The sequence below is a fragment of the Zeus faber genome, assembly GCF_960531495.2.
Source record: "Zeus faber genome assembly, chromosome: 7".
Taxonomy (NCBI): domain Eukaryota; kingdom Metazoa; phylum Chordata; class Actinopteri; order Zeiformes; family Zeidae; genus Zeus; species Zeus faber.
This window is the reverse complement of record NC_137203.1, coordinates 25,770,171-25,794,326: the sequence shown is the minus strand read 5'-3', so window position 1 is coordinate 25,794,326 and position 24,156 is coordinate 25,770,171. Positions and strand designations below refer to the sequence as shown.

The window sequence follows — 24,156 nt, the reverse complement described above, 5'->3', positions numbered from 1 at the left end:
TCCTCTCGCTGATTTCCCACTGAGATGTTTTGACCGTTGTTGGGTTGATCCTCCTGTGGACAGGACAGAGGGGTCCCACAGGGTTTCAACCTGCCCAATCCACTTGTCTGTCCTTTTTGTTTCTGTCCCTCCTCTGCCTACTGTGTCCTCTTTGTAGAGATCTTGACTTAGGTCACGGGACTCGACATGCCTTCAGACAAGTCCAAATTTAAAATAATGACTGGGACATAATGTAAACATAAGACTGAACCTAAGACTGATTTTGACTTGCAGAGTTGATTTTTCTGTTTTCTGCATGGAACCACTTCTTTTCATTTGTTTTCTGCTGCAGTAAGATAATCCATGCTAGTAAATTTAATGTGAATTTTATTTTAAGGTTGATTAAGTTCATATTGACAGTTACATTTTACTACGATAGTGACCTTTACAATTCAACTCCATTTCAGGCCTCAAGTTGCTTTTTCAAATTTGGAATCTACTCAAAAAAACAAACGTGATAACGACTAGGCTTGTTATAAGCGTCGCTTGAAAGTGGATCTTGTTGAATTGGGGTTTGAATCGCACTTTAATCCCTGTGATCTGAGGCTGAATTTTCTGTGACTCCTCCAAGTTGACTTGGTCCCTCCTCCTGGCACCGTTCGCAGCCTGTACTGTAGTCCTCTTTTCGTCCTGCATTAAAACCTGGACTCCCAATTTAACCCCTGTCTCCTTCTTAGGTTCTGATGTTGCTTGTGACCACGCTGACCAGGAACCTCTCTCTCTCTCTCCCTCCCCCCCTCGCCCTCCTTTTCTCCTTCTGCTTTCTTTTAGAAGCTCTTGGGGAATTCTCTCTTAAAGCTGGAGGGAGACGACAGGCTCGATATCAACTGCACGCTCCCCCTCACAGACCAGGTACCGGCGATTTTACTAGAAACAGTGTCAGATTTCCATTGCTAACACGCTGAAGATAACCTGAACATTGGCAGTCGGTTGCAGTCTATACCAAACACACAACATTGTATTTACTTTCGATATTTCTCACATATGCATGTTTCAACATTTTAAAGTGGTTATCCGTGAGATTATTTTCTTAAAAGATCCCATATTTGGTATTCCTTTTTAGCTGTCACTTTATAAGAAACAGCCATTTAATGTATTTGCATTATGCATGTGCTCTATATGCTCTTTCCATTGATTGTGGCGGGGTTCACCACCAAAAGTGAAAGGCAGCTGTGGTGAACTTTATAAACCAGAACAGTACCCTCGATTAAAAGTATCCCCTTCCGCCTCAAGCGACCAAGAATAGAAAATCAATTGATCAGAAGGAGGTAAACTTTCGAGGAAAGAAAGTGACGTGAAAAAATGTCACTTTCCTAAAATGTAGCATTTTAGGAATTCAACAGAGGCATCACTACAACAAGCTCTATTGTGTTTAGCGTTTTAGCCTTGCTAAATCAGTGTTGGAAGATGAAGTGCATCAAGAGCTCACTGGGGACCCTCTTCTCTGAACTCCTAATATTAGCCGAACTCCTCTTTGAGAATGGTTGATTGCAGTTCATACCTCACCACAGATCGTGCTGGTGGGCTCCGAGGAGGGTCTGTACGCCCTGAATGTTATCAAGAACTCCTTGACCCACGTCCCCGGGCTGGGCTCCGTCTTTCAGATCCACATCATCAAGGAGCAGGAGAAGCTGCTGATGATCGTCGGTGAGGCCTCCCGCCCCCGCTCTGTTGCTAAGGCAACAGTGCCTGATGGAAAAGTTAACTTCCGGCGAACAAGAGTAACTGGTGGTCAGTTGAGTAGTTAAGCTCTGACCTCCAGCTGCTGCTCATTGTTAAGCAAATCATGTTCTACTCCATGTTTTCATCAATTTGACATAACTCATTACTTTGTTTTGTCATAAACTAGATATACAGTAGAACCTACTAGGTGTAAACACTCTTCCAGAAAAATAAATTTGGGTGAATATTAGCCTCCATACTATAACTTAACAAGATGGCTTCCCTAATAGCGAGTGAGTATCCTAATAAACAGGAACTCTTTATGTGGGGAGCTGATGTGTGTTGTGCCCTGTAGGCGACGAGAGGGCTCTGTGTCTGGTGGAGATCAAGAAGGTGAAGCAGTCTCTGGGCCAGTCCCACCTCCCCAACCAGTCCGAACTGGCCCCTTACATCTTTGAGACGGTCAAGGGCTGCCACCTGTTTGCAGCCGGGAGAGTACGTCCCCTTCTTCCAGTCGTCAGAGATTGCTGCCGTTGAAAAATGGCACCGATCAGGATGTTCTTACCAAGTGTTCTTCTGTTGTTCTGTCCGCAGATAGACAGCGGGCCCTGTATATGTGCGGCGATGCCCAACAAAATAACCATTCTGCGCTACAACGACAATCTCAACAAGTTCTGTATCCGCAAGGTGGGTGGCCGCAAAAAATCAATATGAAATCAGAAAAAAATAACGCTGTTATTCTGACCAAATTTAAAGTCATGGTTGAAGACTTGCCTGGTTACAAACTCCCTGTAAAGTAAGCTGAATTATCAGGATAGTCTAGACCCAATCCCCATCCCCCCCCTTGGCCCTACCCCTCCTTTTTGCATGCTCCAGCGTAGGGTAGGGTACAGTAGGGTAGGGTAGGGTAGGGTAGGGTAGGGTAGTGTGTCCCGTCTCTTTTGGGGATGGAAGGGTAGTGGTCATCCAGCCCTCCAGATGGCCCTCGAAACGCAAAGTTTTCAGATGCAGCCCCTAAACGGAGTGGTAGAAGAAAATTCCCAGAATGCTTTGCAAACAGAGGCAGTGTTCGTGAGACGGAACATGGCTACCGGTGCGTGAAAAGAAGCCCATTATCATCGCAAACAATCATGCAATTATTTTTTTTTTAATCCTTTGGAGTATCTTAGTTTAATGTAGATGCAAAGGAATATCGTTCGTTATAACATGCATTTCATAAAAATTGCTATTCACAATGTCAATAGAACTTTCTGTAAACGACGATTTGTAAGTGACAGTACAGTCATTTCCATGTCCTGTGTATGAAACTTTAAAAATAACCCAGCAGAAAATTGTAAGACCACACCTGGCGCCGGCATTGTGCAAACCTCTGTCTGGAATGGAACGCATGGAGCCTCGTCACCGGTGTGTTACCTATGTGCCGTCGTTGGCTTCTGATGATGTAACGAGTGGTGTCCCATTTCCTAGGTAAAGATTTCAACCCCTGCCCCTTGTGGCTCCATTGTGAAGGGCCACTACCCAGTTGAGGGCACTCCAAACTAGGGGTAGGGCCAAGGGAAGGGAATTGGGATTGGCCCTAAGTCCCACCTAGTAAACATACATTTTAATAAAAGGAAAGGTGGATTTCCACATGGCGCTATGTCTCTGCTAATCTCTGCGTCTTGGTTCCTTCAGGAGATCGAGACCCTGGAGCCGTGCAGCTGCATCCATCTGACCAGCTACAGCATCATCATCGGCACCAACAAGTTCTACGAGATTGAGATGAAGCAGTTTGTCCTTGAAGGTAACAAATAGATGCAGCTTCGTTGGTACCCCGTGGTCGTGAGACAAAGGCGTCACGACGATCGGCCCCTTCGAAACGAGCCGAGACGTCGGTAGAAATAAAAGGATTTATTCTGTTCAAAACCAAAAACAATGGTTCTTTTATCATCAACAGTCACGGCACAGCTAACTAACGAAGCAAAAGGAATTATTTTCACAGCTCCGTTCATCTGGTTCACCCAGCGGATGAAAACAAACACCGTGAATAACTTTGATACCGACGTGGATAGCTCTGCTCCTGCCCCGCTCAGAGTTCCTGGACAAGAATGAAGTGTCGCTGGCCTCGGCTGTGTTCGCCGCCTCCTCCCACAGCTTCCCCATCTCCATCATGCAGGTGGCCAGCAGCCTGCAGAAGGAGGAGTACCTGCTCTGTTTCCATGGTGACCGCACAATGCCCACACACACACACAGCACTCTCACTTCCAACGCGGTCCGTTCTGTGAATCGCAGTACAACCACCACCACCAAATTCTTCCTTTTCAGTTTTGTTATTTATGTCGCTTAAAATGTGTTTTTTCATGTATATGTGAAATGTTTAGTAAGGCTTATTTCTTTCGGCAGAGTTTGGGGTGTTTGTGGACGCGTATGGTCGAAGGAGCCGCACAGAGGACATCAAGTGGAGCCGCCTGCCTCTGGCATTTGGTGAGGAAGGCTTCACCGCGCCCCGGGCTTCACACTGCCCGGTCCCATCCATATGCAAATAAAACAACAATTCTGTAACCCTCCCGTGTGCTCCTCCCTTCCCCTGCACTGCACTGTCCTGCTTCAGCCTACAGAGAGCCCTACCTGTTCGTCACCTACTTCAACTCCTTGGACGTCATCGAGGTCCAGGGACACGCTTCTCTAGGGTGAGGCAAATCCTGGCACGGGCCAGAATACTCCAAACACGGCAAAGTTCTCACAGCCAATACTGACGACATTAAATCATACACCACAATATCAAGTCACTGGGATATCAAATCAGACACTATCAAATCAGACACTAATATCAAACCATACACTGTTACATCAAATCACCAAGATATCAAATCAGACAATGATATCCAACCAGGATATTGAGTCAGCATCAAATGACATGTGACATTGTGCAGTGTGATACCAGTGTCTCTGCTGTGTCCAGGCCTCTGGTGCTGGCTCACCTGGACATCCCTAACCCTCGCTACCTGGGCCCGGCCATCTCTTCGGGGGCCATCTACCTGGCCTCCTCCTACCAGAACAAGCTGCGGGTCATCTGCTGCAAGGGCAGCCTGATCCGGGAGTCCGGGGAGCTGCAGAGGACCGGATCCAGCCGAGGGTTTGCTGCTCTTTATCTACTGAAACATACACACACACTGAAACAAAAGTGCAAATTCTATGCTAAAGTGGGAATATAGATACTAATAGGTAAATGTTCATGTGCTCAAGTCTCAAATAAACTGATTGGCTCACAAACACCCCTTAAAAACAAATATTACTTGAATGTGATACAGATCAACATATCTGCACAGTGTCATCATAATGGAATTCATGGAAACCTTAAAAAAAAAAAATAATATTAATCACTCGGCCCTGCCTTTCATTCCGCAGTAATGTCATCACTGCCCCGATAGGCGCCTTGTCCTTATATGATGACGTTGAGATGTCTCCCTCTGGGACTTTAAAGATTTTCTGCCAATCGCGTCTGAGATTTCAGCAGCTCACTGCAGTACAATTTGGGACAAGCTCATGTACCAACTTGGAGCCATATTCTGCTTGTGCTTTTGAACAGAACAACAGCGCCCTCTGCTGGATGGATGAGCTCCTGTCTGTCCTGAAATTTCATAGGAATCTAATATGCAAATGAGAACACATGACTGATAGACTTTGAGACTGTTTTTCAGTCACAAATTTAAGTGCCTCTCACTTAAGTCATTGCTGTATAAATAGGAAAAAAAATCATGAGGATTTTGCCATTTCAAATGTAAATTAAAAGATTCATGATTTGTGATTTTAAAGTATTAAGTGCTGTAGAATATACACTACTCACAAAAAGTTTGGGATATTTGGCTTTGGGGTGAAATTTATGGAAAATGTAAAAAGTTCACACTACAGTGATATTATATCATGAAAGTAGGGCATTTAAGTAGAAGCATGCAATGGTGATTTCCTCATCTCAAACAATTTATTGAAACAAAAGCCAACAACAGTGGTGGGTTTACCACAACAAAAAATGTCAATGTCTCAATAACTTGTCATGTGCCCTTGAGCATCAATTACAGCTTGACGACGACGTCTCATGCTGTTCACAAGTCGACTTATTGTCTGCTGAGGCCTGGCCCCCCACTCTTCTTGAAGGGCAGCCCTCAGGTCATTGAGGTTCTGGGGTACAGAGTTACGAGCCTCTACACGGCGACTCAGCTGATCCCATAGGTTTTCTATGGGATTCAGGTCTGGAGAAAGTGCAGGCCACTCCATTTGAGGTACCCCAGTCTCCAGCAGCCGTTCCCTGATGATGCAACCTTGATGAGCTGGAGCATTGTCGTCCATGAAGATGAAATGAGGCCTGTGTTGTTCATGCAGGGGCACACTGACTGGATTAATGAGGTTATTCAGGTAGTATGGGCTTGTCACTGTACCATTCACAAAGTGTAGGGCAGTTCTGTATTGACTAGACACACCTGCCCACACTGTAACACCACCACCACCAAAGGCTTGTCTGGTGACAACAGTGGCTGATGCATAGCGCTCTCCTTGACGTCTCCAACATCGTTGGCGGCCATCATTTCTACTCAACGTGAATCGACTTTCATCAGAGAACAGCACTGAGGCCACTGGTCCCTCGTCCAGTGTAAATGCTCCCTGGCCCGTGCAAGATGATGATGCCTGTGCCTGGTGGTGTGGTCAGGTTCCCTTGCAGGTCGTCTAGCACGCAGACCATGCTGATGTCAACGGTTTTGAATGGTCTGACATGACACTTGGGTGCCTCTCACCTCCCTTAAATGTGCCTGGAGTTGAGTGGCATCATCATCCGGTTCCGCAGGGCACTGTTCACAATGAAGCGCTCATCAGTGTGAGATGTGACAAAAGGACGTCCACTTCTATGTCTTTCTGTGACTCTTCCAGTCTCTGTATCTCTGTTGCAACCTGCTGATGACACTCTGTGACACTCTAAGCTCAGTGGCCACTTCCCTCTGAGAACATCCTGTCTGAAGCCTCACAATGGCAGGTACTGTTGATCAGTTGTTAGGTGTCGTCTTGGTCTCATGATGTCAAAATGTGAACAGCATGATCAAGAGGACTGTTTAAATAACAATTCTAATTGAACCAGGAAATGTATTGGTCGATTCATGGATCAAACACCTGTTGTGCAGTTTGGCATTCAGCTCCTTGTTAGAGAACAGAAAGTTGTGCAAAAAGTACTGAAACATTGAACAGTTGGACATGTGCATTCAAAAGTTTAGAGAAGGTCAAATTAAGTTCACCTCTAAAGGTTATAGTGCATTTTATTTCACCCGAATGCCGAATATCCCTAACTTTTTGTGAGTAGTGTATATGTGGGGACGTTGGAAAGTTTCCTCATCCATCAGTGTCAGTGAGATTTGCTCTGTAGATATAGAAAAATGTCATTTCGAACTTTTTTTCTAGTTTTGTAGTTCTGTGGGTTTGTTTGTTTGTTTTTTTTGTTTTGTTTTTTTTTGTCCCAGAATGTTCCTCCAGAAGGTTCTACATTTTTGGAGAACATCAAACACATCAGTCTGCCAAAAAACCTTCAAAATGTGGAGATCTTGAATGTTATTAGGAACACTTTCTAGTGATAATGATTCTAATGATGCATCATTGCGTCAAGAAGCCAGTCCCTCTGGTGGAGGAACGTTGAACTCAACCTCTTCCATGTGGACCCCCCCGGTGTCTTTTCCACAGCAGTCCCAGCAAGCGCGGCCCCCCCACCTACACCGAGCACATCACCAAGCGCCTGGCGTCCGGTCCCGGCAGCCACGAGGGGCTGCACCACGAGGGGCTGCACCACGAGGGGCTGCACCACGAGGGGCTGCACCACGACGGGCTACACCACGACGGGCTGCACCACGACGGGCTGCACCACGACGGGCTGCACCGTGAGCCCAGCACCCCGCACCGTTACCGGGAGGGACGCACCGAGTTCCGGCGGGACAAGTCCCCCGCCCGGCCGCTGGACCGGGAGAAGTCCCCCGGCAGGGTGCTGGACAGCCGCAGGGAGAGGTCCCCGGGGAGGTTCGGGGACAGCACCAGGCTGCACGCCGGTTCGGTGCGCACCCAGCTCACGCCCGTCAACAAGGTGCTGCTATACGCACGTGTGGAAATGGTGTAAAGCCGGGCCTGCTGGGATCAGACACAGAACCCGCTGAATGTGCCTCTGTTGAATGATTGGTATATGAGTAAGAGTTAATGTACAGCCCCAGACAGCGGTTATTTGGGTGCTTATTTTGTGATAATGACTGACTAGCTGTACATTTCCTGCATATTACACGGCTACTAAATAAATATTGATTTTATATGATTTTTATAACTAGTACTTTCACGTCAATTTTCAGAAATAACCGTAATGACCTCAATTCTGATTGGCCAATTACTGCTATTGGCCAATCAGAATCAATTCCACAGAGCCGTGTAATAATGCTTAATACCTACTTTATTCATCATGCAAGTGGTTTTTAGTCAACAAACTCTCTTGACATTATAGTCTAGTAACAAGTTATTCCAGATTTGAAATGTACATGATATCTGGCGGGGAGATAATAAAATAAGTAACTGTATGTAGCGTACGAAAGTTTTGTTTATTTTTGTCTTGGGAAATCAGATGAGAAATGGGTTTTAAAGTGGATTAACAGTTCTTGAGGTTCCCTCCCGTCCTCACAATAAAAAGGTCCACTTTTGATGGAAAAGAAAGACCAATCCTTTTCACCAGAGCGGCTACAGGTGTGACTGAGCACGCAGTAGTAGAAAGTGTGGCGGTGATCGCTCTCTCTCTCGCTCTCTCTCTCTCTAGGTGTGGGACCAGTCGTCCGTGTGACTGAATAGCGGCTGAGGAAAAACCCTCAACTCCTGTCCACTCTGCAGACGTGCCGCCAGGCCCGTTAGGTCGCCTGAAGAATGGTGCGCTGAGCCCCGTCGCATGTACAATAGTGCTGATCCTAAACCCCCCACACACACACACACACGTTGCACTGGGACGCATTTCCTACGACAATCTTCTCTCTATAAACAAATCTATAGAAATATATATAGCAGGATATTTGTGGCGGGGTGACCACGGTGAATAGACAGGTCAAGGAAAAGAAAAAATCCTCTTGATAATATAAAGACCAAGTTGTACATAATGGTCTATGTTTTTATAGATAAAAGGGAACAGTCGGCCGGTGGAGCCATGTCTATTTTTTTTTAAATGAAGCGCGCTTATGACAATGTTCGCAGGGAGGGTTTTTCTCCAGTTTAAGATTTTCCTCCATTTGGAGAAGGACACTGACGTGAAACGAAAAAGGAGGACTTTTTGAGTTGATTTTCGACAGCACTGGCTACTCGACTGGATCTGGACGCACGCTCCCCCCTGGACTGAACTGGCTTTTTAAAAAGGTGTAATGCGTTTGGCCGCTTTATTTGACAGCCGTTGTCTGAAGTGTTCCTTGTGTTTGTTTGAGTAAAACTTAAGATGAATAACCATCCAGCTTGGCTTCGGATCAGAGACCTCCATCTTGCTTTTAGTCTGCCGCTGCAGCCCAGTATGGTACAGACGTCCTGTTGAGTTGTTTTTTTGTTTGTTTTTTTACTTCCGTGCAGTGAAACTATGAAGTCCAGTCAAGTGTCAGGGGTCTTCAACTCTCTTTAACGGCTTCCTTTTAGTGCCAGTGAGGGAATCACCTTCCCTCATATCGAGGCGCATGAGAACTCTACAGCAGCACTCATCGCTGTTTCAACTTCGCTCTTTTTTGTTGTTTTGTTTTCCTCTCTTGGTTGTGCTTTTTTGTCACTGATCAACTGGAATTTGCATTCAATTGAGTATACATTGATGTGACAACTAAAAAAAAAAAAAAAAAAAGATTTTCCTGATTTTTAAAACAATGTAAACCGGTACATACATTAAACATGATTGACCTAAAGTGTATCTGTTGGGTTTGGTTTGTATATCGTTTTATTCAATTGAACCCCATGTTGGTGTGATGCTGAAGTACCCGTCAGCCAACAACACGTTGCGTATGTCTATTTTTATTTTCGTCTTGAATCTACAACAATGTAATGCTCTTCAAAGTAATTCAACAGAAACAAAATATTCAGACTTAACAAGGAACACTTGTTACAGGAGATCGCTATGTACAGCTACAAAGTCCTCTTTGACAGACGTGAGAAGGTTGAAAGTGCCGATCAAACAAAAGCGAGTGGTGGGGGGGGGGGTAAGGAAGGAGAAGGAAAATCAAGAACAAAAGCATGAGTGATCCCTCTTGTGAGAGACCCGTAATAAAACTGCTTGGCACCGGTCTTCGACAAAAGGGACACACACACACACACACACACACACACACACACACACAAAGTGTCACGCACACACGTCATGTGATCGCGATTTCTGGGCCACAGCAGCGACGCCTCCTACAGGACAGGAGGTAAACGTCTGCTTCCTCAAAGTCATTGGGGAAACTTCAGGGGGGGGGGGGTTGGGGGGGCGCAACACTACTGCAGATCAGTGTGTGCGTGTACGTGTGTATAGAGAGAGAGAGTTTGTTTGGACCCATTAATGTGAGAAGCACAGTCATGGGTTGTCATGGTGACCACTGTGTAACACCTTTCCCCATCAGAATGACCTCTACAGGCCTCCGTCTTCAACTCAGGCGCTTTGATCCAGTTTTACTTCTGTCGACTTTTGCGGCAGTGTGTGATCCAATTTCATGTGCGACAAAAATAAAAATAAAAAATAGACAACCTCAAAACATTTAGCTTTTCCGTTAAAACATTTCACATTCATGGGCTGTTGGACAAGAGAAGCTTGGCAGAAAGAGTTGCGATGGCGGAAAGACTTGAGTTCAAGATGTCGCCAGTGTTGCTTGTCAAGTTAAAAGGGCACTACTCACAAAGAAATTCTGATTCTATCGTTCCGAAATAAGGTTTCGAAAAGTTTATTTTTTTAGGGCAGCACCTCAAATTCTGAAATGTTTGCAGAGAAGGATACTGGCTGGATTCAGGGTCTTCAATTCTGATCAACTGACGAGAGACCGTACTGTTCAATCAAATAGGTCCTGACCAAAATAGAAATAGAATCTAACATTAGATAAAGCTGCTTCCTTTTATGTCATTTTTCCCCCCATCAACACAATGAGGGAAGATTAAAATTACAAGTACTACCGCCCGCCCCGCCCCGCCCCAAACCATCCCCCCCAAACCTGAAAAACACTGCAGATTAAGTGCAGTGTTTGGATCTGTGAATGTGGATTATCTGGCTTGGATGTGTGTTTATGAATGAATGAGTGAGTGAGTGAGTGAGTGAGTGAGTGAGGCTCTGTCTGCGTGTACAAAGTAGAGGTAGTGTTTTTACATGAACATTTTTTCGATGGAGTATAATTATTATGGGATTGGTGCGACTGTGTGGGACAATGGGATTTATTGGGTGTTTTGGGTGGGCGTCTTTACGCAGCCCACCGTCCTCTCAGTGCACGGGGCCTCTACGTGCGAAACACTGATTATCCTGGGGCAATTGAATTGTCTGGATTTCTTTCTTTTTTCCCTCTCAAACAGCAATTCAAGAACAAAACCCCAATGAGATTACCATAAAGTAATGCATGGCATTCAAGGGTGGGGGAGGGCACTGCAGCATCAATACAGGACAACCCTGCTCTCTATCCAAAAAAATAATAATAAAACACCTGCGATCCAAAAGGCTGCAAATATACTTTTCTTTTCATTTAACAACAACAAAAAAAACACAAAGATAGAAAAAAAAAACAAAGCAACTTTTTGGTGACTAATTTTAGTGAGCCACTATTGAATGATTCTATACATTTATTTTTCTTAAATGCTATATACGTATTTGAATATATTATTTTACTCATTTGTTTACAAAAAAAACAAACAATAAAAAAAAAAAAAAGGGGTGCGTGTGCAAGGAGGTCGTCAAATGGCCACCGGGTGGGTGGGTGTCTCTGGGTGGGTGTGGGCCGTCGCTTCATCACCATAAATCCACACAAAAATAAATGGCCGCCGAGGTTACGGGCGAACAGGCGTTTCTTTTTTTGTTTTTTGTTTTTTTTAGACGGTTTATATTTTTTTGGTTTGTCTGTTTTCATGCAAACCTTCTCTAACACACACACGCACACGCACGCACACACACACACACACACACACACACGCACACACACACACACGCACACACACACACGCACACACATGAATGTTAAAGCGTTTCGGCTGCAGAGACAGAACGGAGTGACGTGGTGGGGAAGGGGGGTGGGCGTTCGCCTTTTTGTTTTGTCTTGAACCTGCCGTCCTGCTCCCCAGTGCCTGCTGGGTAAGATACAAGGTGTTTGTTTGGTTTTTTTGTTGGGTGGGTGACGATTACACAGCTTATGTGTGGCTGAATATAACTTGACTCTACGTGTTAGAAACGGCTCCGATGGTGACTTCCAATAAACACCCCGACCTGGAAGAGTGGAACTTTCAGGAAGCCTCAGTGATTGTTTCTGGAAGAGGTTTGTTCAGGGGCCGAAACAAACCTGATGCAGTACAGCTCGGCGGAGACTTTGAGGGACGCAAAGCCCGTTTCAGGCGTTGTCACGTCCTCAAATGACGCCTGGGAATTCTTAACATAACACTTGCAATATTGCGTGTTGCAGCTAGGGGTGCTATAGCAGGGGAGGCTCAAAAATCGCTTATATCCCTATAGTTCTATTCATTTTGTCCCTTATATTAAAACAAATGTGCCGCTCATTATGGGAGTTGAATTTGACGCACACCTCACCCTGCATTTATGATTTTAATTTATTGTGATAAACTAATCACGTGATGACTCATCGTTAAACAATTGATGTATTTGTTTGTGGATGTCACTCTGCTCAGCAGATCAGGTTCTGCTGCCCCCTGGTGGAGACGCAGCAGCAGTGTAGGTGAAGTTTGTACTACCAGATGTAGGCGTTATCGTTAGCGCTCACGTACTACGCGTAAGGTTTGTTTCGGCCCGAAGACCTTGGCAGGTCTTTGCAGGTCGACTCCATTGAGTGGAATTTAGCCGAAAATGTGTTTCAAGCAAGCAAAGAACTGTTTGGATTTGCTTGACTTTTGGGATGGAAGGATGGACTTGATCTTTTATGTACTTGCAGTGGCTTTGCAGCGACCTGTTGACAAGAGGCTGTGGCCGATCAGTCCAACTCTGAAAGCACTACACTTCTCAACCTCAACATTTCAAGTATCCGTAGGCTGAAGGTTCCACTCTTCCGTGCCAACGCTCCCCTGAGCCCCTCCAGATCTCTGTACGGTCCAATAGCAGTCCACATCGGGGTGTACGGAAGGGAGGTTGGGGGGGGGGGGGGGTTAGGGGTAGAATACTGCAGACTGTGAGAAGATCCCAAGCCCACCAGGAGACCCCTCCAGCGTTGACCCTCTCACGGACCTCAACCAGAACGCTGGAAACCCCCTCATCGCGCGGTCCAGCGTGTTTCCTCACCCACACACACAGCTCCTGTCCCGTTTTGTCCCTGCGTGTCCCCCGCCGTTTCAAAGTGCACAGCGTCTCTCCGACACGTTCCTTTTAGAAGATCCTCCACTCCACTCAAAAAAAAGAAAAAAAAAAAAAAAAAAAGAAGACGACCCAGGAGTATGTGAGACATTCTGTGGAGCCCGCTAGTTGGAGCTGGCCGTGAGGGTCTTCTCCAGCTCCAGGTCTAGGGGGGCCCGGTTGAGCTGCAGGCTGCTGTAGCACATCCTGCACACGCGGCTGGGCTCGAACAGCTGCTGGCTTGGCACGGGGATCTTCTGGTCACAGCAGCTGGCGCAGAACACGTTACCGCAGTTCCTGTGAAGGCACGACACCCGTTATGACACAGTAAGGAGACGATCTGGTCCTGTGTCGAAGAATCCAACAGGGGTTCATCTCAGTGAAACCACGTGGGATTGTTGAGGATGACGTCAGATAGGGCTGGGTACCGGGCGGGATTCTGAAGACTCGGTTCGATATTGATTCAATCCGATATGACTCCGTATCGATACATTGACAGTTTATACATGATGAAAATTGCAACTTTTCAGTATGCTACCTGATGTGCATTACAAAAATATTTCATAGAACAAATTCAGTTAAAATTTCTATTCATGTGAGACCATATGTGGCAATTTAACAGAAAAATGGTTGCATAACACGAGACAGAACTCAAAACAATAAAATAGAATGGTGTCTGTTTAACCCGTGCCCCGATATCGGACAACAACTCAACAATCGGCTCATCCGTCACAAAGCTGCGTACGAAATGACAACACACCCGAAAGACGACAGTGTCCATACATTGAGCCATCGCCACCTGCGTTGTTTGTTAGATCCCCTCGGCTCTACATGCCTGATGCCCTGACAAAACTCATCCCATGAAGGCGTTCCGATCGCACTGGACATCAAACAGGTTTCGTTGGGTGTTTGGGTAACCATGCTCACACTCTGCAGAAAAAGGCCATGCCCCGCCCCAACCCCCAACCCCCACGCCTTTTCACCTGACTGCACTTCTTTGAGGATATTTGCTCCCGACATATCTAATTGCCCTCATCATGACCATATCATACTGCTAGACAACAGGTACCCCCGCACCCCCAACCACCCGCCCGCTTGTACCAGCTAGTGACAAACTACCATGCTGTGGTGGTAAGCAGCGAGATCTGTGTGTGTGTGTGTGTGTGTGTGTGTGTGTGTGTGTGTGTGTGTGTGTGTGTGTGTGTGTCTGTCTCTCGGGAGGGGGGGTGGTGGGGGGGGGGGGTTTCAGCATAGGGCGGCATGCTGAAGGGGCTGATGTTGAGGTTGGCATGAGAGGCCATGGGAAGGGAGCAGCATGGAGGAAAGCATGATAAAGCACCACCCATCCCACCCCTCGAGGTCTGGTCCTAATGTGTTTCACACATACACCAGTCAGATATGATAGGGGGGCCGCCTATCAAGCTAAAACAGCACTCAGGGGGAGGAACCGGATGCAGTGTGTGTGTGTGTTTGTGGATGTGTGTGTGTGAGATATTGGGCTAGAGTTTAAGGCTGGGAGGATGGAGTGGGGGGGAAGTCAGGGGAGAGGGGGCAGGATCTCACCAGACCTCCTGGACAGGCTCCCTGCCACTGTGGAGGAGAGGGGTAGACAATGGATAAGAGCAGCTGTCACACTGGGGGGCGCGCGCGCGCACACACACACACACACACACACACACACACACACACACACACACACACACACACACACACACACACACACACACACACACACACACACACACACACACACACACACACACACAGATATGCATATGATAAACTGACCCTCCTAAGATATTCAGCAGACCATCAAAACACCGAGCTGACATTTTATAAGAGGTTGAAAATAGGTTTGCAATGAGTTCACAATAAGGGTTGAATCATAAAATCTGTGGCCATAACCAGAGATGATTGTGAACCAGTAGGACTGAAGTCCAGTAAAGTTTGTATATGATGTGGTAAATAATTAGCCGTGAAGTTTGAGAATTGGCATCATAAAAAAATAAATGTAAAATGTAAACCAACTGGAGAAAAGCAATTTAGGTTCAGGTAAGACCATTTTTATTTTTAATGGATCGAGATCACGCCAAACCGGCTCTTACTTTGAAAACGCTTTGATTTTGGTTCTAAACTATTTGCGCCAACCCTGGACTTTGTGAGCGCCATGCCAATTCTGTGATCAAGAGTTGAGAAATCCAAAAGACCATTAAGCGTCGTGGTCCACCAGCCTTGTGGTTTCAGATTTGGCTGAGACTAAACACGGCAAATGATTTGCCAGATTATAGGCAGACCTGGGAATGGTTAACCACAGCCTCCTGGCCAGAGAGGGGAGAGCAGAGTGTTAAGGACAGACAGCGGCAACGTTGACCAGGAAATGGGACAAGACCAAAGAGAGCGAATTCCACCGCCTGACAGAGGGACTTAAAATGTGTGTAATCCATCCCTTATAAAACACATTAAACTACCTGAGGCCACGCCAAGAATATATTAGCTTTTTTGAGTTACAATGCAGGTCATTAATTTATGCCCGTTGAGGGCAATGAGTAATTCTTTGGATCGCTTTCGTTCTTTTATTTTCACAACAAACAGCCCCCCTGCACCAAATTACGTCTCCAGTTGCGATTGACAACACACTGAAATATCGAAAAAAAATAAAAGCAGTCATGTGGCCATCTGAGATCAATAAGAAGAACACTAGGGTGGAAGTGTGATCGATATGTCGTGAACAAGGTGGTTGGGAACCAGATCCATTCCATATTGGCACTAATTCTCGATACCTAGCCCCTATAACCAGAGCTCAAAGCACCCTCAGAGGATAGGGAAACGCATGGTAGCAGAGGATGGCGGCGCGTCAGACAAACCCAGAGTGATATGGATTGTTTGCTTTTGGTTTTTATGACCCTGTGCTCACCTGCAGTGATGCTTCCTTGTGGCGAGCCAGAACCTGCTCTCACAGCCGTAGCACTGAGCCGCCAGGTGGTCCGGGTACCAGCGGGTGACCTGCAACGTGCAGCCAAACCACAGTTCACACAACTCTCTTCCCCCGAGGACAGGCTCAGTCAGGCGTTTCTTTAGACCTTCTCTGACTTCTGCAGCTTGTCAGTTAATAGTACCACAGCACCTCAAGAAGCCTTTTACTTCATCAAAAGTGACCTGCTTTAGATACTAAATGGAAAATCCCGATGGGAATGTGAAGACTGATGGTTAGGGACCTGAAGACGGCTCGCTACCTCAGTGTCCTGCTTGTCCACCTGCTCCCAGCTGGCCTCGGAGAAGAGCTCTGTGCTGCAGCGGGACAGGCAGTTGGGGTCCATGTTGTACTCAGAGTCGGTCATGGAGGTCTGCAAGGAATGGAGGCGCAAACGGGAACGCTTTAAATTCCCAGTACAGTGCATGAACAGGAATTTGTGTTGCTGTAGTGACTCTAATGATACCTTAGTTAACATTAAAAACATGTTCAGAAATGTATCTCTTAATGAACGACAGCTTTGGCTGTTTATTCTTCTCATTTGAAATGTAATTCTTTGCAGAATATTATGAACTAAGAAAATACAGCGGGAAGTTCAAAGTACACAGATTCCCGATGCTTGTCCACCAGCATTATCTCCCTTCAACCAGCCATGAGAAAGCGTGAGCAGGCGGGGGTCTCACCACTTCATCCCCCATGTCTCCGTTGTGTCTGAGGGCCCCTCCATGCTGCTGGCTCTCCAGACGGCTCCACAGCTCCTGCATCTGCTTCTTTAGAGTCTCCACCTCCAACTGGTGGCAGGCCTCTATCTGCCGCAGCCGCTGTTGGACGGCGTCCGTGTGCAGCGTCAGCCCGTCGTCGTCCAGGTGACTACGGGAGGGCTGCTCCGGGCTGCTCACCGGACGCCCCAGTGGCGTGCCGCACCAGCGGTGCTGGGAACAGCTGCCCCGCGGATGGAGGACCAGGGAGTTGCAGCTGGCCATTGACATCTGCCGGCTCAGCGGGCTGCGCTCCCCATTGAATTTTGCCCAGTGGGGGACACCACAGGGCTCCCCGTCGGAAGCCTCTCCGTTGCACGGCGCCTCCTTGCTGGCCTCGGTGCTCGCCGGCTGAAAGGCACTGAAGGAGGGCCGCTTGCTGCACCAGTTAAATGTCCTGGCGGCCCCATGCTCCATTTCACTCGCCAGGTCATTCTCCCTCTTGGGGCAGAGCGGCCGGATCCGTTCCTGGATGCAGGGCGGAGGAAGAGCTGGAACATCCAGCCTGCTGCAGGCCTCCTCCGTCAGCGTCTCTGTGGAGCTCTCCAATAGAGAGGGCCTCTTATCAAGCGGCTCCCTCTGCTCCGGTGGCTCTGAGAGCTCTCTGCTGGACTCTGTGCTCAACTCTCTACTGGACTCGGGTTCAGAGCCAAGCGTCTCTGAAGGTTCTTCTGTGGCGCTGAAGCCATTAGTCATAGTTCTGTGGTCTGCGAGCTGCAGCTCAGTGCAGCTGTCTAGAACCTGCTGCACCAGCCGCTTAGAGATCTTGACCACCTCGGCTTCCTGTTCCCGCAGCCCTTCGTCCACTTCCACAGGCAGAGCAGCAGGCAGTGGGGCGTTGGACACACCATCCACCATGTACCTGGCTGCACTTCTCTCTCCATCATTTCCACCGTGGAGCGGTTCCCTCTGTGTTTCAATCCCGTCTACCTCAGAATATCGAACCCCCTCCTCTGCGTCTCCTTCTCCTTCTCCCAGACCGGCGTTTCCGTTGGTAACGACCTGTACGACCTGTGCAGAGATCCCCGCCTCTCTCGGTGCCTCCTCCTTGGTGGCCTCCTGGAGAATGTTCTCCATCTGGCCCTCCGCCATGCCCACCGCCACAGACAACTCCGCCTCCTGCTCTGGCGATTCCGCCCCTACTGCGGGAACACCTGCAGGCACTGCTGGTGTTGGCTGGGCGTGCCGTCCCTCGGTGGGTTGCGTGCTGAACTCCTCCGGCTCGGGGTTGGTGGCGTCCATGTGCAACTGGCCACTGGGGTGCCCCTCCTGTTCCGGGCCAGCCCCGCCCTCAGGTGCAGTGCCCACATTGATCTCCAGGGAGCGCCGGTGGTCCTGCCACTTCTCGTTCAGGCTGGGGTCGCTGGAGCGCCGGTTGGGGGCCAGCGTGCTTCCCAGCTCGCATGCGCTGGGCAAGTTGTCAAAAGAACGAGTCTTTGCACGTCTTGTGGAAAGAAACAGAAAGAACTGATTAGCATGTGGAATGAGCCCTGAAGTCGCTAAACAATGGCTTGTTTTGTTTAAGGCCCCATGATTATTAACTGTAACAGCACACATGATCACAAAAGCGTAACAGAATCTGTGACTATTACAAAATGTATCCCCCTCAACTCAAAGGTGGCGTTATGGGTTTATTATACATTAAATGAAAAATGTCAAACCTCATCAACCTAAGAAAGTAATCAAAAAAATAATCTAAATTACAGCTCTCACAATGACATCATCACTTGATTGCAATTATTTGCACAAATGTCAGATTTCTCAATTACATGTTTTCATCTGAATCTCAGATTAATGTGAGAATGTTTCAACAAACAATAAATCTCTTCTTTATGAGGTGGATGTGCGTTATAACACTGTTTTAGGCTTAACGCTATGGCAGTGCCATAAAATAAACTAAAAGACAATGACACTGTGGCCATCATGAGACAAGAGATAAGAGATCTTTGACCCTCAACCTGGGTTCACCTTACATCAAGGTGGAGGGGTGGGGTTGGTGGTGGGCTCACCTGCCCAGGGGAGCGTCCTCGGGGTTGCTGCCAGGCACGGGGTAGGGTGCGCACGAGTCTTCGGAGGGCGTGGTCGGCGAGGAGCTGGGAAGATAGACAGCCGTCCACAGCATCAGGTTGCGCACGTGGCAGACTGGGTGGAGCACCTGCAACGACAACCCACACACGTTCATCCATGGATGGGTGCAGTGCCACAAAAGCATTTGGGGCAGCCTCTTTTTTTGGGGGGGGGGGGGGGGGGGCAAGCATCTCGAAAACTAAAATCAAATCAAAACTCAATTCAGTAACATAGAACACCCACTTCTTCACAGTAGCAAGGAGAGAACAAAACAAACTTACCCTAACCCTGCAGGCACAGTAGTCATTAAAAAAAGGAATTTGACCACTAAATTGTACTTAATGTGACAAAGCGCTAAATCAAGTTAAAGGTCTATAATCACTGACGATGAAACCACACAAGCATTATGAAATACAATGCTGTGGGAGGGCAAAGTCCCCCCCAAAAGGTCTCTCCAATCCAAAGCAGATCCATCTTAGAATTCAGCCCTTTCATGCCTCTTTCTTGAACATGTGCAGTTATTTTTTATATTTTTAATCTGATTATATTCATCTGTATTCTGGTCATGATCTCCTGGTTTGAACGTACGGTCTCGGAGTGCGAGGAGTACAGCATGTTCCTCAGAGCTCGGTTCGCAGGCCTCAGCAGGGACCAGATGGAGCATGTTCTCTCCTGGACATGGCGCTCCTCCCTCTCTTTGCCGCTGTTGCACAGGAAGGTGCCAAACAGACACGAGTAGGTGTGCTGCACTAGCTTCACCTACATACAGAAAGACACAAACACTTGAAGCGGACGTGCACAGGCTTGTACACACCTGAGGTATCAGAATAATTACTTCCTGAATCTCTGTACCATAAACACCAGCACACCGCTGCAGTAATTGCATATTATCTTTTCACAATCGGATAATGGCCGCTTGTTACGATCAATGAGTGTCATCTGTGCTAATCTAAATATAAACATAGTGTTGGATCTAATCCTCGGAATCTGAGTGGAGTTTGACTCCTGGAGCTAATTGGCTTTGATTTCCACTAACACAGCGGCGCTGTCACTGACCAGAAATGCCTCGTTGAACTCGAAGGAGCAGGGGTACTGCCGCTGCAGCTGGTGGACACAGTCCAGCCACTGTAGGAAGACCGGGCAGCGCTCATTCAGGTCCTCCGAGTTTTCGCCGTGGCCACAGCGGTCGGCGAACTTGTGGCCAAAGTCCAGCCACTCCGTCTCCACCAGGACCTGGAAGCCCTGTGAGAAAGAGAACTTTAAACTTGGTAAAAAAAAAAAAAAAAAAAGCATATATTTTTTAAATTCAATACAATTGTTTCAATTTCCTAATTTGAAAATTGTAATATCGATAATTTGAGTTCTGTTATTCACGAAATATTTTTATAATACACGTCAGAAAGGATAGTAGCAATTCTTAATATGTATTAAATCACCATATATCGATAAAGAATCGTATTATGAGCCATCTCATTAGTATATGATCTGTATCAAGATCCAAATAGAATTGTGAGCTCCTGCCCAACACCCAACCCTAAATAATAATCACATGGCTTGCGTCGATCAGTTTTCAGCCGTACTTCGATGGTGCGGTAGTAAGGGTCCAGCAGCAGCTTGGACAGCGCTGCGATCTGAGGTGTGCGATCCCAGCCGTCTGAGCAGTGCACCAGGACGGGCCGCTGGTCGCGGTCCACAGCGTTGACCACCAGCAGCGCCGCCTTCAGGAGCAAGGACAGGTGCTGCAGCCACTTGGTGCTCTCCAGGGCAGACAGCCAGCTTCAGGGGAGCAGTGGACACAGACACGGTGTCAGACACTTTGCCCCTGGTTAACAATTAGCTTTGGCTGTTATTATTATCATCACCTAGAAAATAATTTGTCTTCAGTTTGAACATCCTGGAGTCCTGGAGAGTGTTCTTTTTACACAACATACAATCTAATTACAGGTTCAAGCATCACAGAAGGGATTTTTGAGTCTGCTCCAAGTCACATGAATATATTTTTGACTGAAGCTCTGACGCATTATTGTTCTCTGCGCTCTTAGATACGGGTTAGGTACAACGTGGTCTTGATTTAAGGAAGCCGACGTAATTCAATTGGAGATCATAGTCAGTTGGAATCTCGGGAGTGCAGCACAATAGATGAAAGACCTTGCTCTTCAAGCAGGACTTGGAAATCTAAAACAGAATTTGCAGCTGAGGCTGGAACTAAACAACAGAGAAAGAGAGAGAGAGAGAGAGAGAGAGCTTACTTGGCTGGATCAGGCATCTGGGTACAGAGGAAACGCAGGGACTGGAAGCTCTTGCGGATGGAGTGGATGTTGGCCATGCCCATAAACACCACCTCGCAGTTTGGATAGTACTCTGGAACAATAAATAGAAATAATAATGAGACTCGATGACCATATATTCTTTTGGACTGGTGCTGTTGCCTGGTAGCTGGAGATGACAGCATGAGAGTGGCCCACCTGGGCATTCACAGCCACCCCCCTTGGCCCTGTTGGCTACGGCCGCAGCGTAGGACCTGGCATCCAGGATGAGCAACTTGTGGGGCTGGATGGCCAACGTCTCCACCTCCGAGCTGTTGGTCATGGAGGATTCTAACACACAGCAGGATAAAGTAAAGTTTTTATTCTCCAGCACAGATTTCTGTTAAACAGAATTTAAAATTGTTGTCTTTGCCACAATCTCTGCAGAATTAACCATGCCAAGGCATCAACACTCAACAAGAGGATCTATTGGAATTGTAATACGTGACACTTCAAGTCATTGCAAGACCACCTCCAATCAATTATTACCTAGACAGAAAACTGTTCTTTTTTAGCAAATCGACAGTATCCTCCCTTTGCCATAAGATCTGATGTTTTGGTTGGATGTGTCTGCACTAGCCTGGCGCCTTGCTCTACAGATAGCATGACACTCCCAACAGTATCTGCTTGTGTGCAGCCATGTTTTCCCGTTGGAGCTTTGTAATTGTATGTGGAAGCGTGAGATGTTAGCGACTGAAAGTGAGAGCAAGTGGGACAGAGTGGAAGAGAGGCTAACAGAAAGGACGAGTGACGGCGTGAGACAGTGACAAGCTAAAGGCGTGAACAATCTGAGCGTATGCGTGGGATATTTACCGAAGTCGGTATCAGGCAAGTCTGTGCCGTTGGAGTAGCCTCCATTAGCCAGGTGTTTACTGTTGCTGCCGTCCACGGCACAGGCCTTGGCTATGGACTGGATCAGGTGCTCGTCGTCTGCATTCCTCCAGCCCCACCAGCTGACCTCGGGTTGGCCGCAGCGGGCGATCACAGCGCCAGTGCCCTGGTGCCTGTGGCGGGTTGAATGGGGCGATACAAACTGATAAACCACCACACCTGTTTTATTTACATGTTGGCTGATTCCGAATATTTTGTCAAATGTTGATTGACTATGTAGAACAGCATTTCCGTTATCCAGTAATTGCCAGTTTTTGACAGGGAAAATCTGTTCAAGTCCGACATATTTAAATCTCTCCGGTCAAAATGTCTAGTGAAAATAATGTGTTTGTTTGTTAATTTGAATTAGTGCTGGGTGGATCAAATTTGATAAATGAAGGACGCAGATCTCTTCATTTCAGCACTCGGCAAGTTGTAAATAGGAAGCCAATCAGTTTGGACGATCTAAAGCTGATCTGAACGCTTCACCTCTGACCAATCGCATTTGTCAATATAGAAGGCCCCGTCCCCTCCCTGTTGGACAGGTTGCGCTTGTAAACACACACACGCATGGAGCGGACACAGGCGCAGCATATCCAGCATATTTTGTGATATTTAAGTTCCGACCCAAGGCAGACAGTGAAAATTCATGTTTAAAATATATTATATATGTTATTTATAAGTTAATTACTGTTCACGAACGGAAATTATTTGATTTCAAGTAGTAATATTTGTAATATTTATTTATAAAATGGCGTTAACTGACGGGACATATTTTATTTTGAATATTCAATTAAAAATGTTATACTTCTACATGCCTTGATGATGTCATTCTCTATATAGCCTGCTTATCAATTGTTTTTAAGCTCAATAAACACAGATAATATTTGACCAGAATCTCTCCCATTTGTCCGGTAAATTTAAATCTTCCAGGACACTTTGACCCGCACCAGTTTTTTTCTAATGGAAACTCTAATGTAGAACATCAGTCGGGATGAACAATAAGGAAGGCCTGAAGATGTGGGAGAGACTAACATAACCAATTCGTAAAGCCGAGACTTGAGTCCAGTTTCATGTCGCTTCAATGTTTTTATTGTTATTATTGCTTTACCATTTATTCTGTTTTTATTGGTCTTACTAGGGCTGTGACGGTATGAATTTTTTCTTACTGTGGCGAAAACTGTCGGTAAACCGCAGGGTTGCGGGAGGCGATCAGTCAGTGTGCATTACAATAACAGGATAAAATTTATAAAATCTTACAAAAATACACAGGGATAAAATTTCAATGAGGAATTATAAATAAGGGGAATAATAAATATATTTTTATGTGTGAATTGTCCCTGTTCGGACACCCGTGCGCCACGATCGCCACGAGCCATGCCCTGTTCCATCAAATAAAACAAATAAAAACAGTGTGTTTTAGTTGTTTTATTTGGAGGAACGGTGATGGGGACCGATAACGGGCACGGGCACCACCCCTAAATAGTCTAATATTCGCATTGCACAACCAAATCAGAATTCAATATTCTGAGTTGGATACAGCCCTAGAAATAATTTATAATAATCCAACACACACAAAAGAGCTCCCCCTTATGTTTAATGGACTGTCGCTTGTGTGCAGAACACAAAGCTGAAGTGACGAGCGGAGCAACTGAAAGGTTTTGTTTCTCCAGAAGCCCTTGAACATAGGATGGACGACAGTTAATTATGATAACTAAACAATGATTATTGTGTTTATATTTCATATCACACACAATATGTACTCCTGTAACATTCACCAGCAAAAAAAAGGATATACAAAAAACCTCACGTGACCGCGGTATTGCAGTTATCACAGCTCTATGTCTAACTGTGTTTAATTGGTCCAAATGTCTTGTTGTGGTTTTGTTTCCTTTAACCAATTGAGGGCCAAAAAAAAAACCACAAACACAAACATCTTCATTTCCACCTTATCAACTGCTCTGTGAAGTA

At 46.6% G+C, this 24,156-nt stretch overlaps 2 protein-coding genes across 2 annotated transcripts in view; one reads left to right on the top strand and one right to left on the bottom strand.

Annotated features, from left to right (window-relative positions):
- citb (citron rho-interacting serine/threonine kinase b) overlaps window positions 1-8,530 on the top strand; it is a gene marked incomplete at both ends in the record, with an annotated part of 37,068 nt that extends 28,538 nt beyond the window's left edge. The window contains 11 exons of the mRNA XM_080004302.1: window positions 811-891; window positions 1,551-1,686; window positions 2,057-2,196; window positions 2,296-2,388; window positions 3,376-3,484; window positions 3,774-3,902; window positions 4,084-4,164; window positions 4,292-4,370; window positions 4,643-4,816; window positions 7,402-7,795; window positions 8,507-8,530. Of these exons, the coding sequence (XP_079860428.1) occupies window positions 811-891; window positions 1,551-1,686; window positions 2,057-2,196; window positions 2,296-2,388; window positions 3,376-3,484; window positions 3,774-3,902; window positions 4,084-4,164; window positions 4,292-4,370; window positions 4,643-4,816; window positions 7,402-7,795; window positions 8,507-8,530 (1,440 nt within the window). The remainder of the gene's footprint in view (window positions 1-810; window positions 892-1,550; window positions 1,687-2,056; window positions 2,197-2,295; window positions 2,389-3,375; window positions 3,485-3,773; window positions 3,903-4,083; window positions 4,165-4,291; window positions 4,371-4,642; window positions 4,817-7,401; window positions 7,796-8,506) is intronic.
- A 1,204-nt stretch (window positions 8,531-9,734) lies between these two features.
- Window positions 9,735-24,156, bottom strand: part of mtmr3 (myotubularin related protein 3) — a 30,745-nt gene continuing 16,323 nt past the window's right edge. Inside the window, exons 11-21 of the mRNA XM_080003235.1 lie at window positions 22,129-22,319; window positions 21,475-21,606; window positions 21,259-21,370; window positions 20,590-20,785; window positions 20,066-20,251; window positions 19,598-19,768; window positions 18,952-19,097; window positions 16,868-18,386; window positions 16,447-16,557; window positions 16,128-16,216; window positions 9,735-13,510 (exon numbers count right to left, since the gene is read on the bottom strand). Of these exons, the coding sequence (XP_079859361.1) occupies window positions 13,339-13,510; window positions 16,128-16,216; window positions 16,447-16,557; window positions 16,868-18,386; window positions 18,952-19,097; window positions 19,598-19,768; window positions 20,066-20,251; window positions 20,590-20,785; window positions 21,259-21,370; window positions 21,475-21,606; window positions 22,129-22,319 (3,025 nt within the window). The 3' untranslated portion in view covers window positions 9,735-13,338. The remainder of the gene's footprint in view (window positions 13,511-16,127; window positions 16,217-16,446; window positions 16,558-16,867; window positions 18,387-18,951; window positions 19,098-19,597; window positions 19,769-20,065; window positions 20,252-20,589; window positions 20,786-21,258; window positions 21,371-21,474; window positions 21,607-22,128; window positions 22,320-24,156) is intronic.